The 15274-nt window shown below is 38.0% G+C and overlaps 1 protein-coding gene across 1 annotated transcript; it reads right to left on the bottom strand.

Moving 5' to 3' along the window:
• Positions 1-262: 262 nt before the first annotated feature.
• Positions 263-13715, bottom strand: LOC129938886 (hamartin). Its single transcript, XM_056046702.1, has 8 exons — positions 13087-13715; positions 12769-13025; positions 12279-12713; positions 2755-4011; positions 2085-2682; positions 1870-2027; positions 1681-1807; positions 263-1623 (listed from the first exon to the last, which is right to left on the bottom strand). Exons 1-8 carry the CDS (start codon positions 13178-13180, stop codon positions 1205-1207), a joined length of 3345 nt encoding a protein of 1114 aa, XP_055902677.1. The 5' UTR covers positions 13181-13715; the 3' UTR covers positions 263-1204.
• Between the last annotated feature and the right edge of the window lie 1559 nt (positions 13716-15274).

Genomic DNA, 15274 nt, shown 5'->3' with positions numbered 1-15274 from the left:
AAAACCAATAAAAGCTCTAAATTGAGTTTTCATCAAAAAACCCTCCTTTAAATTCAATATTTTTTCTTACAATTCTGGGCAATCTGTGGAATATTATTCCAGCAATTTTGTAGAGTTTTCCAAAGATCAGATTCCGATGTTATGTGGTGATTTCGGACATTCCTGTCAAGCTCTTCCCATAAGAGCTCAATGGGATTAATATCTGGAGACTTCGGTGACCATACCATTACTTTTAGAATTTCCTCATTTTTTTTTGTTTTCGGCAAAGTTTTGAAGTGTGTTTCGGGTTATTGTTTTGCTGGAATACAAAACCTTCACCGATTAATCGGAGTCCAGATACCAAAACGTGGTCTTCCAATATCGTTTTATAGACTTCTTTATCCATTCTTCCGATCACTCGTGTTAGATCTTCTACTCCATCGAAGGAAAAGCATCCCCTCACCATTACTGAACCGCCTCTATGCTTTATAGTTGGGACCAAACAGGCCTTAAACTTTTGACCGGTAGTGTATCTATAATTAAATCTTGTATTTAATTTTCAAAAAAAAAAATCACTTTCGTTCTCATTTTTATTTTTATTTTAATTTTTTAATTTATGTATTTTATCATTTCTTTTCTTCGTTATATATAAATTTTATTAGCTTTAGTTGTTTATCTGGTAATATCTTCCATAAATTGTATTTCGTTATTTAAAAATGAAAAAAAAAATTAAATATTTATTTTTGTTTTTGCTACATTATAAGGCCCAACAAGAGAAAATAACATCCTTTTCGATTTGGTTTGTGATTTCTAAACAAAACTAATTATTATTATTATTTTTCTTTTCTTTTTTTCATTTTCTAACCGATAGTACACAATATATTTTATCTTTTTTTTTGTTTTAATGTAATTTAACTTTGTTCAATATTTTATATCTGTTTTCTTTTATTCTTTCTTTCGGTTTTTTTCCTTTTTGTTTAAATTTACTTTATGTTATAAAAATAAGAAACTTTTAGTTTTAATTCCTGGATTCTTTTTCGATTAATCGGAACAGCCATTCTGATTTTTGTTTTTCTTCTCCGTTCTATCTATATGGTCAGTTTGTGTGTGCATAAGTGGATAATTTGTTGTTGTTTAATAGTTAGAAATGGAGAGCAAGATATTAAGATGAGGAGAGAGTGTAAATAAGGGAGGTGGTGGCATATTTTGGTTAAGACAATCACCCTTAATCGAACGAGCGCGTAGTACGTTGGTTCTGCGGAATAACTTTCTGCTTTTGCTGCTGCTGTTGTTGTTGCTGTTGATAATGATGGCTTTTACTGACTCCAGACACCGGTATGTCGAGGGTGTGCGTTGCGCTTGTGGATGAAGCTATGGCTTCGGAGGAACCGTCTGCAGCTATAACAGCCTTAGCTTCCATAACATTGGGATGATAGTGCTGAGAATGTTGATAGTAGCCAAAGGGAATGTTAGCTACCGCACTACTTGTTGATGTTGTTATTGTTGTAGTGGCAGTGTTAGAGGGTTCAACAAAAGCCTGCAGATTTCTTATTTCTGTAACGGATCGCAGACTCGCCGGAAGACTATCACTCGAAGCCAGCGAAGTCGAAAGCGGTGAATTTCTTTCAATTGACGATGCTATATCTGTAAGAATAAACACTTTAAAATAAAAACATATTCACAAAAATTCCTATGTTTTACCCGTTTTATCTGTATCTGGGGAACAGGCAGCCAGACTAACAGGTGTCTGATTTCTATACAAATACAAGAGTTTTTCCTCCATTTGAAGAATGACGTACTTCTGTGTCTCATATTTCGTGCTTAATGCCTAAAAGTTTATATATTTGTAAATAATTCATTTTTATATTCGTCAATTTAAAAGCTTTTAACCTTAAATTTTTCTTCGTATTCATCTTTAACGGTTTTAAGCAGTCGTTTTTGTTCGGTCACCACCTTATCGTTATTTGCAATTTGATTTTGCATTTCCATCAGTCTGTGTTTGGCGCTCTCGAATTGTGAACTTTTATCCTCCAAGGCACGTCTCAAATCTAAAGAAATACAATTTAAAATTGAATCAAAGTTCTTACAATGGATTTAAAACTAACCTTTAATCTCAACATTATAGGATTCCTGAAGATGGTTTATTTCTTCATCTCGAGCACGAAGATTATCGACTTCGGCTAAACGATCGCGCAGCTTAATTTGCACCTCACCCATAACAAGAAACTCAGATTCTAATCGAATAAGTTCACTCTTGCATTGACCTCCCAGTTCGGCTTGAAGCTGAGCGTGTTGAAGCTCATTGCGTGTGTCAAATAGTTGACCGCGCAACGAATCTACCTCGGAAGTGAGTTCGATACGCTTTTGAATCTCTTCGTTCAGTCGGAACTGCAGACTTTCGTTGGTGGATTGCAGCAACTTTTTATGTTCCACCTCCTCTTGATATCGTACCTTGAAACTTTTCAGTTCTTCTTTGAGCTTGCGCTCGTTCTCGTTAGCGAGTTTTCTTCGTTTCTCGAATTGATATACCAATTGTTGGTTCTCCTCTTCGTAGGTTTTTAAGTTCTCCTTCAGACGTTCCTGTTCACGTTCGAGACTATGGATATCTCGGCTGCGGCCCATCAAGCGGCGATTTCGTTCTGCGTGAATTTCACGGCGATACTGCTCGTATTGCAATTGTAAGCACAAAAGCTGAATATGCTCCTTAAAATAATAAAAGACCAAAATAAGTTATTTCTTTATACAAAATTAATAATTAAAAAGCTTTAACCTTACCTGATCTAATCGGTAACCAGCATCTTTTAATTTAACTGTCCGATCGATGTATTGATTAAGCAGCTCTTGAGGTTGGAGCGTATTGCACTCGGTGCGCAGTTTGTTGCTTTCTGATATTAAATGGAACAACGTGTACTCATAGTTTCGCGGCCAAGTCTGAATGGTTTGTGTGACTCGAGAATGGGTCGTACACGATTGCGTCAGTTTACTGTTGAAGAGTTGCGATTTCTTCTCACGCTTATCCGACTTTACCAAAGCGACGCTTTTCAAGTTACTCACAAGAGTGGGACATGATTTAGCCCGACGAACTTTAGCTATTTCAGCTGAAAAGCCATTCATCTCGTCGGTGGACGTGACATTATTCCAACTCGATTCGTTGTGACAGTAACTTGTCAGACGATTTCTTCGAATCAATATTCGCATAGAACGATTAGAGGCCACTTGAACACCCCCTTCGGAGCAAGGCGACTGCTCGGTTTCATCGCAGTCCAGACATCGCTTGGCAATGTCTTCCGCCGCCGCTGCTGCAGCTTCAACCCGTAGTGCCACACTACTGCTAGTCAGGTCCCGAACTTCTTCGTCTTCCTGAGAATCAAAATGAGGCGTTCCATTGTTTGATGCATTCACCGAGCACACGTTTAAAGGACTCAAAGCTGCATTGGGATAGTTTGCGTTGAAAAGCATTTGATGGCGATCATTGAGAACATGCTGCATCTTCTGATCGTACAACTTTGTTGGGATCTTATTGATTGTTGTCTGCTCCACATGGCTATGGTGGTTAGAATTCTTTCCAGGCGATTCGGGAAATGCAAATTGAGTGCAAGGATCTCTACGCATGGGCGAGGCCGGTTGACTTGTTGTGAAAATAGCACACACCGCATGTTGGTTAGCTGATGGCTTCATGGTTAGTTCTTTCATGGGCGTCGTTTCTGGAGTTGCTTCAACAGCTGCCTCCGGTGGTGAGGATCCGCTAACGCCCATAATTGCTCCTGCCGAAGGCCCACTACTCATTGGCACACCGTAACTTGGCGTCGGAGTGTGGGGCATAGTACTGGCCGATGAAATTATCTCGGTGTATGGACTCCAGAGCACATCGCCTTTTTTAAACTCCGATAGATGTTCGCGATCTGTTAATGACTGGAAAGGCGAAGCTATGCCCGAATAAGTTATCGCCTTGGTTCTAGAGCAGCTTGTTTGATGTTGTTTATTTATCACTGAAATTGTATCATGAGACCGAACATATTCGGTATGAAGTTCCTGCAAGAAAAAGAAAGCGCAAAAGATTTAAAATGCTATTTGAATCAAACATATAAAAGATTCTCAAGGCAGGTTAGAAATTTAGAGAGGCTCTCTTTTTGTCATTGATTTTGTCAAGGCTTTTGTGAGCGTTAACAGGGTGTTTATCGGGCCTACTTTGGGGTAAAGAGGTACACAGGATAAAGTTTTGATGGGTCTAAATGTCACATTTTAAAATCAGATAGATTCTCAGAAGACATTGAAGTACAGTGGAGTCAGGCAGGGCTGTATACTGTCACCAATTTTGTTCTTATTTGTGCTCAGTGATGAGCTGCAGTAAGTCTTAGACTACGTAGACGATGTATGCTTGCTGTCTCGTAGAGTAATGGATCTTCATGAAACGACAACAAGGGTGGGGAATTAGTACGGCGGAAAATCAACACCTGAAAAGCTAAGATGTTAAGCCTTGAAACCTATTAGTCATACCTTCTGTTTTCAACTCTTGCGGCTATTCAACTCCATTTTCATTATTCCGTTTTCTGAGCTAAAGCTACTAAAATTAATATAGTCAAAATACTTAAGAAGGTAGTCAGCGATTGAGAGTGTGTATCTTGTCAAGCTGAACACCTTTTCTAATAATCACATCAATAAACCAAAGGTGGTAACTCTCAAGATAAGAAGCGTCTCATTATTTGTGCTTTAACTTAGTTGGTTTCAAAATGTCACAATAAATAATTCTGTTCAAATGCCAAAATTTTAGTCATATTATAATAACAGAGGATGCAAAGAAAAAAACCGTAAAAAAAACGCCAAAATGCCTTTTTTGTTATCTACATCGCTCAGAACGATTCCAACAAAAATTGGTATTACTCCATCAATATGTACCCTTAGTATATTTATTTATTTTATCAATTGATCGAAGATCTGCTGATTACAAAGTTACAAGAAAATAACAAAGCTAATAAGATATATACATGTTTTGTATTTGAAGAATTTTGTTCGTAAAACAATCTCTATTCATACAGCTTCATTTAAAGTTCTGCTAAAAGAAACAGCTTTTGCGATAGCAAACTCTAGGTGGCACAATTTACAAAGATGAGCAGCCACAGACAAAACTCATATGGCCTTCACTGGACCTAAAGCGCTCTAAGGACTTGTTATCTCAAAACAAACTTCATTCGCTCCCTAATAGGTGCCCTTACGGGACACTGTCTTATGGGCAGACAAGCAATACGACTTGGTGAAGCCTCAAATGAGTTCTGCAGGAGCTGTATGGACGAGGAAGAAGAGGAAACAAGCTCTTACCTTCTCTACACTTGCCCTGCTCTTTCATTAAGACGCAAACTTCATCTGGGAGACTACTCTTTTGATAATCCAATTGAACTAGCTAAAAAGGAGGTCAAATATCTTCTTCGCTTTATAAAAAGCTCAAAATGGTTCGACTAGTAGGAAGTAATTCTCTAGATTCATGTGGTATCACAATGGGCTTTTTCTTTTGGCCTAAGTGTGTGGATTCTGAATCTTTCACTTTAACCTAACCTCTATTCATACAAAGGTCAATTTCATTATAAACCATATTAAATAGATACAAAGAACGCGTTATTGGTATATTTAGACCATAATTAGTCCTATGAATAGGAGGATAAAATAATACATTTATGTTGCGAAAAACTCGTGATGGAACATGGAATGGAATTAATGAAAGCAAATCACAAGAATTTATTCTGTTATACATAATATCCTTGATAAACAAAACACTTTGGACTTGTTTCCGACATTTGAGCGTTTTTAAGGCAGTAAGAGCGCACCTTGATTTCTGGTAAAGACCCAACCCAGTTAAGTTTTCAATATGCATAACGAGTGAAACTTTTCTGAACTCTTTCTATTCTCAAAATATTAATTTCATAAAAAGTAGATCAATATTCTAAAACAGGTAGTACATAAATAAGGTCTTCTAAATATAGGGATCCTTAAAATCTGTGGAGTTCCGCTTCAAGAAACCTAAAAGTGAATTACTTTTAGATATCATGTAATCAACATGAGATCTAAAGCCAATCTTTGAATCAAAAATCACCCCAAGATCATTTACTTCAATTACCCTCAGAAGACTAACATCATATAATTTATGTTCAAAGTCAATAAGGCATGAAGACTTAGATACGATGTTCAAATGGTAGACATGTGCATTCAAGAGGACACAAGCGTGGACAGGTTTTTCTCAAAACCCACCTCTGTCTATCAACTCCTACTCTCACCTCCCCGCGGTGAACATCGGGTGCCTAGTACCTCAATTGGAGATTGGGTTCCAACCCCAGTGGAAAGCTGTTGGGGGCTGCAAACAAGAGAGGGGGGACAGGTGTTTCCACTAAGGCACCTCTCCTTATCCAGACGACAGCGGAGGAATTCCCGAGATGGAATCAACGGTGGTGTCTACAGTTCCAGTAAGGTTGAACTACTTAGTGAACACCTTATAGGGCTTCTTCGACATATTCGGAGCCCAGGCCTGTAAGAAGCGGTTTATCCGGCTCCCCTTCCTTGCAGTTTTACTAAGGATCTGGCCTTCCAGGTTGGGGGTTGTGCCGTCGGGGTGACTTCCTGGCCACGTAAAAAATACCTTTAGTTGCGAAGCACCAACAAGCCTCGGATACGGACGGATTCACTGTTGACAACCCACGCAAACGAAATAAGGACAACGAACTTCGGATATGTACGTGGAATGTTAGGTCCCTTAACAGACCACGTGCAGCCGAACAATAAGCGGAAGCCCTAAACTGTTGCAAGGCAGATATTACTGCCATCCAAGAAGTGCGATGGGATGGACCGGGCAAACGCAAACTAAAAGACTGCGATATCTACTACGGCGACTGCTACCGTGAACAAAGACAGCGTCTATTTGGGTGTGGATTTGTTGTTGGAACTAGGCTCAGGCAAAAAGTCTTGAGTTTCAACAGTGTGAGCGAGTGCATCACGACAATCCGCATCAAGGCTAAATTCGCCAACATAAGCCTAATATGCGCGCATGCCCCAACAGAGGAGAAAGATGAAGACACCACAGACATATTCTTCGAGCTCTTGGACAAGACATATGAGCAGTGCCGTGGCTATGACATTAAAATTGTCTTAGGAGATTTTAATGCCAAGCTAGGAAGAGAAGACATCTTTGGTGGCATAATCGGGAGATACAGCCTGCACGACACCACCTCCGACAACGGATTCAGGCTGGTCAATTTCGCTGCAGTGCCAGACGTTCTGGTAGCTAGTATGCAGTTCACGCATCTTAATATCCACAAGGGGACATGGAAATCACCTGATCAATCAACCGTCAACCAGATTGACCACATTGCGATCGACGCACGACACACCTCCAGTATCCAGGATATACGAACATTCCGAGATGCCAACATTGACTCGGACCACTACCTCGTTGTAGCCAAGGATATCCCGGTCCAAGGCGAGACAAGGAAGTACTGTGAGAAGTTCCGACGTTAGACGGGTACAATCGCAAGAGACTGCCTAGTCCTTTTCCGATCGAGTCTCTAATAACCTCTTAAGGAGTCTGGCATTGAAAACCAGTGACAACATTGCCTTGCAGCCATCAGAGATGCCGCCTCTGAAGTGCTAGGTTTCACACGGCCACCACAGCGAAACCCCTGGTTTGACGACGAATGCCGGCAAGCGCACGCAGCGAAACAAGAGGCATACAAAACGGCGCTGCACAAAAGGACTAGAGCTGCTCGCGAGCTCTACAAACAGAAGAGGAGAGAGGAACACCGGCTTCTTAGACGGAAAAAAAGAGAGCATGAGAAGCGCGCGATCGAGGAGATAGAGGGATGTCACAACAGGAATTAGGTTCGTAAATTTTACCAAAAGGTAAAAAAAAAACCTCCCAAGGGTACCAGCCACGAACCGAATCCTGTAAAGATGATCAGGGGAACATCGTAGTAGAACCGCAGTCGATGCTGAGAATATGGAAAGATCACTTCTCCAAATTATATAACGGCGATGACCAACCGAATTCCGCTGTAAGGGAGATAGAACCACTCAACCTCGGCGACGCAGATCAACAATTCCGCCTACCCGACCTTGACGAAGTGAAGATAGCTATATCTAAACTTTAGTCAAACAAAGCTGCTGGAGCTGACGGCATCGCTGCCGAACTATTCAAAGCAGCAGGCGATGACTTGGTACGGAGCATGCACCAACTCATCTGCATGCCCGATGAGTGGAATCTCAGCATAGTGTGCCCGATACATAAGAAAGGAGACCCTCTAAACTGCGCCAACTACAGAGGCATCAGTCTCCTTAACATTGCGTATAAGATCCTCTCTGCCGTATTATGTGAACGTCTGAAGCCATTCGTCAACAACCTGATTGGTACTTATCACTGTGGCTTCAGACCAGGAAACTCCACTATCGACCAAATATACACACTACGGCAAATCTTGGAAAAAACCAGGAGCTTCAAATCGATACCCACCATCTCTTTATCGATTTTAAAGCCGCGTATGACAACATCTATAGGGAAGAGCTCTACCGAGCTAGTCTTGTCTAGTTTTGGCATCCCTGTCAAATTAATCCGTTTGTGCAGAATGACGATGTAGAATGCATGCTGCTCTATCAAGGTCGGAAAAGATCTTACCGATTCATTTGATGTCAAAAAAATTTTAAGCCAAGGCGATGCACTGTCATGCGACTTCTTCAACATCGTTCTAGAAAGAATTGTGCAAAACTCAACCGTCAACACTAGAGGCACAATCTTCCAAAAGTCCATCAAATTACTCGGATACGCAGATGATATTGACATAATTGGAAGATCAAAGCGTGATGTCAGTGGAGCGTTTTTGAGCATTGCGACGGAAGCGAAGAAGATGGGTTTAGTGGTCAATGAGGGCAAGACCAAGTATATGCTGTCATCAAAAAAGGACACTGAACGACGACGTCTTGGACAAAACGTCACCATGGACAGCTATAACTTTGAGGTAGTTAAGGACTTTGTCTACCTATACCTAGGCACCACTATTAATGCAGACAACGCCACCAGCGCTGAAATCAAACGAAGAATAACTCTTGCAAATCGATGCTTCTTTGGACTTAGAAGCCAAATGAGAAGTAAAATCCTCTCTCAAGCATCTAAAATCACGATTTATAAGACACTCATCATCCCGGTTCTCTTAGGATGCTTCGAGAAAAATTCTTCGCTTGATTTTTGGTCCCGTACGCATAGATGAAGAATGGAGGAGAAGATATAACGATGAGCTGTACGGGCTGTACAGCGACACTAACCTAGTTAACAGAATTAAAATCAAACGGTTTAGATGGCTAGGTCATGTAGAGCGAATGGTCATGAACGCTCCAGCCCGGAAGGTCTTCGAATCCAATCTTGAGGGACGGCGCTGTAGAGAAAGACCTGGACTCATGTTACGCACGCAACCAACTTGGCGTGCAGAACTGGAGACAACTAACTAGGAACCGAGATGGCTGGAGACGCATGTTGGTTAGGCCCCGGACTGTAGCGCCACCCTAAGTAAGTAAGTTAAGTAGTTTCTATTTAACATTGAAAAGTTTGTTAATACTTTTAAATGGCATTTGGATGGATTCATTTTATAAACATTAAAAGAGATTAAACTTATGAAATTTCGAAACATTTAGAGTAAAAAAAAATAGTGTGTCATCAAATTTTTATAACACAGTTAAATAAAACGTTTAGAAACATCAGACTATAATTAATAGGTATACAAAATTCTTTATATTAATTCAAGAACTGAAAACTGTATAATAAACGCGTAAAGAAGTTCCTGTAACAGAATCAATTGATTGCATTAACGTTCCTTATTCTTATTATTATTTATTCCAATACATAATTAAAAACAAGATTTCCCGATTTATGTTTACAAAATCGATTCGAGTCACCTTGTTTTGTGAGATCGGATAAAGTAGGTAATACTATTTTGATTCGATTCAGGTATATGCGAGGCTAACGCCAATGTTCCCAATTTCGGTCGAAAGTGAATTGAAATCACTTTTTAATTTCACGTGAAATGTTCTTCAATTGCATGTTCTTCAATTCGATCGATTTAAAAACTTAGAAATTGATCTATTGTATTTTGTTTCTGAAGTAAAATTTTAGCTGTTTTAAAGATGGATGCAATATTATTGGTATTTTTAAGTGAAAAAAGGAAGCAGAATATAAGAGAAAAAATAAGAAGACGAATTTTGCGAGACAAATAAAATATATTGGATTGTTCTGATAAATTTAAGCTTTCATTATAATTTTAGATTAAGCAAAGACGCTTATTTATATGTTCTTAGGGAAATAGAATCTTTTATAGTTTCTTCATCGATTCCTTCAATTCAAAAACTCGATGCAACCCTCCGGTTCCTAGCAGAAGGAAGCTATCAAACATAAATTCACAGAAAAACAAAATGTGATTTGAATGCGTTCAAAAAGTGAAACAAACCGAAATACAGAAAATCCATGATCTAAAATCCAATTCACAGTAACGAATTGTGGAACATCCAAATTCACTTTTGCAAAGTGTATTCACAAAAGGTGAAATGGATTATGGGCATAAATTCTGATTCAATTCCGATTCAATTCGCCTTGTAAACTGGGTGAGTGTGTGAGATTTTGCTTGTGTGCGTGTGATGAGTTTTATTGTGGTGCGCGTTTATGTGTTGTAAGCATTGTTTTGTTTAAATTTCAAAACTGCGCAATATATTATTTTGTATCTATTAAGGTAGAAGTTCTTAAGGAACAACACATTTCGATTTCGTTTCAATTCAATTCCTCGATCCACTGACGACGTATACCTGGATTTAAATCACAATTCAACATCGATTCGATTCCTAGATCTCCTCTTCTAACCAAGGCAAGGTAATAGTTCTAATATGTTTACTAATCTATGAATTGGCTATTAATACAATAGGAAGCAAGAATGACAGTCATTGGAATTTATTTGAAAATTGAATTTACTTGGTAATCTGATTGGAATAAAAATTAACAGCAACAAAAAAACACAATAGCAGTTGAAATTTTCCACTTTAAATCCGACTATTTTCACGCCTATAAGACCATTAAATGCTTTGCTAACATCCCAAACAGATTGTACACTAAACAAGCGTTTTTCAAAAAGTTAGGTTAGATTAGGCCAGTTTAAAGGACCACATGAATCTTGAGGCTTCCTCTTAAGCTCAATGGAACCAGTTTGAGTCCCTCACGAAACGTGAGAGACTGATTATGCTGATATGATTTAGATCGTTTAGATGCTTAAAAAAGAATTCTGCTATGTAATTCTTGCTTTTTCGAGCTAGAGCAGGGCATGTGCAGAGAAGATGAAGAACCGTTTCTTCCTTTTTCATACAGCTTCTGCAAAAGTCATTTGAGAATACGCCTAGTCGCGTGGCGTGCTTTCCTATTAGACAGTATCCGGTTATGACACCTATTATCGAGCTTATATGCGATCTGTTTAGAGATAGCAGGCACATTGAACGTTTTAAGTCCAGTGTTGGCCAGATGTTGTTTGTGATCTGACACGTGGTGATTTTGTTCCACCTGGTGCCTGCCCTCCTCACGGCATCTTGCATTAGCAACAGTTTACAAGTAGCGATTGGTATGCCAGTAAGTGCCAAACGTGGTAGGATGGGCTGCACTGTACCGTTCCTGGCGAGTTCATCTGCTTTACAGTTACCTGAAAAGTCTCTATGTTGATGAAACGGTTTCTTTAACCCAGCAAAAGACTTCTTTTATCGCTAAAAGTTCTGCCTGGAACACGCTACAGTGATTGGGAAGGTGGAATGAGAGACCAACCCCTTCGTTTGTTTTTGAATCAACTCACAAGAAGGGGACCTACAGTTTTAAGCCGAATTCGAACGGGTACTTTGTGAAAGCACTTTTCATGTACCCCCGAAATGTCACACTCTGATTGAACCCAAAACCTCTGACATGACAGTCCTACGCACCAAACACTACACCACAGATACTTACAAAATACAATACAAAAAAAATTCAGAGTTTTGAAACCACGAACAAACTTGTGTGAAACATTTTTTTTTTTATTTCTGAGAATACAGAAATCTCTGAGACATTAGAAACACAAACTAGCTAAAGCAAATATTTAAAAGAAGTTTATTTCAAGTTTGAGAGAACCTGCTAGGTTTGAAGAAGGATCTGCTCGGAGAACCTGCTCTTTAGTAGGCTCTCCATTCACTATTTCCACTAAATATCATAGACTATCATTCAATGAACAATATAATCGCAATTTAAAAAAAATGTATCAAAATATTCATACCTGATCAGCAACAGAAAGCTTCGCACATTCCTGAACAACATCATGAGGTTCTCTATTCTTCCAACGTGAAGCATTCATCTCCTTTTCGGGACTTGCCGTCACCAACATCGGATGAACTCTCACCGTATCCAATAGAGGCTTAATGGTATGCTGAAAAATTGCACCTTTTTCCTTTTTCGTAAACTCACTCAGGTACGACAAGAAGTTGCAGGGATACATGCCATAGAGCCGATGGAACAACATTTGCAATCCCAACTGCAAATGCACCAACTTATCTTCACTCAGTTTATTAGGGTTTTGGCTGTTCCACGATGCCAAATGGCCAAATACTTCAAACAAATCATTGAGGAAAGTCGACACAATCATTGGGATTATAGGCAGCAAAGTGACAATACACAAAAGTGCGCTCATAAGCGAAACTATTTCCTTTTCAGTCTGTAAAAAAAAAAACCATAGGTATATAATTAAAATATAAAGTTGAGGCGACTACCTTAAGCAATTTTAACATATCCCAGATGATTTTGTGCTTCTCAATTTTGTACAACCAGGTTGGATGTTTGCGAACAACAAAACCAAACATTGTTAGAGCCTGAATCCGATGACCCGAGCTCTTCAGCCATTCGGACAGTTTGTCGAATATGTAAATGTCGTGTGGCGACTGCACCTTCACCAGAACTTCCATAATTCGCAAAGATCCCGTCTTAAGGAAGTAGTCCATCATTCCGTGGACAAGCCATATATCCTTGGCTAGAACAAAAAAAATTATCAATCTTCCTTTCGTTTAAAACAGAGATACCGCAATACTCACTCTGATTGAACAACTCCACCAGTTTCTTCTTGGCCTCCTCGCATTCGTGTGACTGATTCGACTCCAAATCATTAAATAGTTTCTCAGTTTCCATAATCTTTGACTTAATTTACAGAAAGAAAAAATAAAATAAAAAAACGAAAAAACGAACGAAAAATAAATCGAGAAAGAGGGAACGCGTGTCTCTTTATTCTTTGAAGTTGTCTCCTAATCGTGTTGATACTTGATAGGTGTTCCCGTGTCCGTTGATGTGAGTTGGATTTAGCAAAGAACTTATTTATTTTTCACAAAAAATTTGAAACTTTTTCTACGCACTTTTCTTGACAGTCTTGAAATTATCATATTCATTCACTAATTCTTTTATTGGATTTTATCTTTAGACGCGCTTTGTGTTGAAATTGAAGAAAATTTGTTTTTATTTGCCCATTATTCGAAGGATTTGTTCTTTTTGTGTTTCGAATTTCGATAGAATGTGCCCGGATCTTTTTTGGCATTAAAATATGGGCAAGAGATATTTCGTATTAGTCTTTTCGAAATGATTTACCATCAAAAACCATCTTTTTCAATTTTTTTAGTTCCCATTCTGTGTGAAAAGTAGAAAATCTTTCGTACTGATGGTTATTTTCTTCCTTTATTTTTCTGACATAACCATATGTCATATGTGAATGTAACGTAAAGGTGACGTTGTCTCTGAACGTTTGGGAGTTTACGTGGATCTGTTTGATTAATAAAAGAACTGACTTTTATCATTTTCATTGGTTTTCTTCAATGTTAGATTTTCTATAGGTTTCTTGTAGCTATTATTGAAAATTTAAATAATTAGATTCAAAATGTCATCAAAATCAAGCATTGATTGGTTAAAGTTGACCATTGAAAGTAAAAGTGACATTCGGTAATACAAAACTTTCAGTGGAACGATTTTGTTTTGGACTATAAAGTCAAAAATCATTAAAAACGATTTCATCAATTAAAAATGAGCTTAGAGAAAAGTTCTCAGTTAAATAAAGTAATTTATTAATTAAAAACAATTTTCAACTTATAGACTAAATTTTGAGGTAAAATATAAAATTTATAACTTTTTTAATTGGTTTAAGGTTTCCAAATAAAATGTTTAAAATTAACAAACAAAATCTACTAGCCTCTTACACAAGGAACTCTTTCTAGATCAAAGACGGAACTATGAATATACTCACTTTGAGAAGAGCGCTGTAATGCTAGGGCTAAAAAATCAAGGCCTTTTCTATTTACAGTAGATCATCCTTAATCAATAAGTCTTCGAACTGGTATATTCTTCAATGCCATCAAAAGCTAAAAATTCAGAGTAGCATAAATACTTCTATTTGTTCGAATAAAATTTGTTTATTTGAAAATTTAAATGGAAAATTATCTTAATTGACTTTAATTTAAAAACTAAACTGTAGACAATAAGGGAAATAAAAATCTAAAATCGGCATGATTTACACATTTTGGAGGTACGTTTAAAAAATGTGCTACAATTTTTGGGTATTGATTCTGCGTGCAAAGAAAGATCTGTACATTGACTTACTAGATATGGACTGCTAGTGGGGAACTTGGCATTGGTTAATCCAGGGTCAGTGAAAAATGGTTTAACTTTTGAACTTGATCTGTGTATTTTGAATTTTTTTTAACTTTATATTAATAGATGTCATTACTCTCTTAAACGAAAAAAGAAAAAGATGTCGTTTGAAAATGAATTACAATTTTTTGTATGAAATTTTATACTCGCAGTTTAAGGCAGCTGCTTGCCGAATTTACAATTGAAATTGAAATTGAAAAGAATTACAATTTTGTTGAGAGACAAAACGTTTATATGTACATGTATTTATTTTTTTTTCCAAAAACGTTTGTTTCTTTTCTTTCAACTAAAGTTTACACAACCTTGCCATGTGGAACATAAACTAGTCATCTACGCGTTATAATAAAAACTGAAATTTTGGGTTTCTGAAATTAACCTTGATAGAAACCAGGATTATAAGCTGTTGTTGTGTTATTAAAAGACGACTCAGGTTCAATATTTTCGATGATAAAACGGAGCTTAAGCTGTCCTTAATTGACAATAATCAGTGAAATTACATTCTTACCTAATTACTTATAGATGAAGAATGGAGGAGAAGAAATAACGACGAACTGTACGGGCTGTATAGCGACACTGACCTAGTCAGCAGAA

This window comes from Eupeodes corollae, chromosome 1 (genome assembly GCF_945859685.1).
Source record: "Eupeodes corollae chromosome 1, idEupCoro1.1, whole genome shotgun sequence".
In the NCBI taxonomy this organism is placed as follows: Eukaryota; Metazoa; Arthropoda; class Insecta; order Diptera; family Syrphidae; genus Eupeodes; species Eupeodes corollae.
This window is presented reverse-complemented; position numbering and strand designations above follow the sequence as displayed.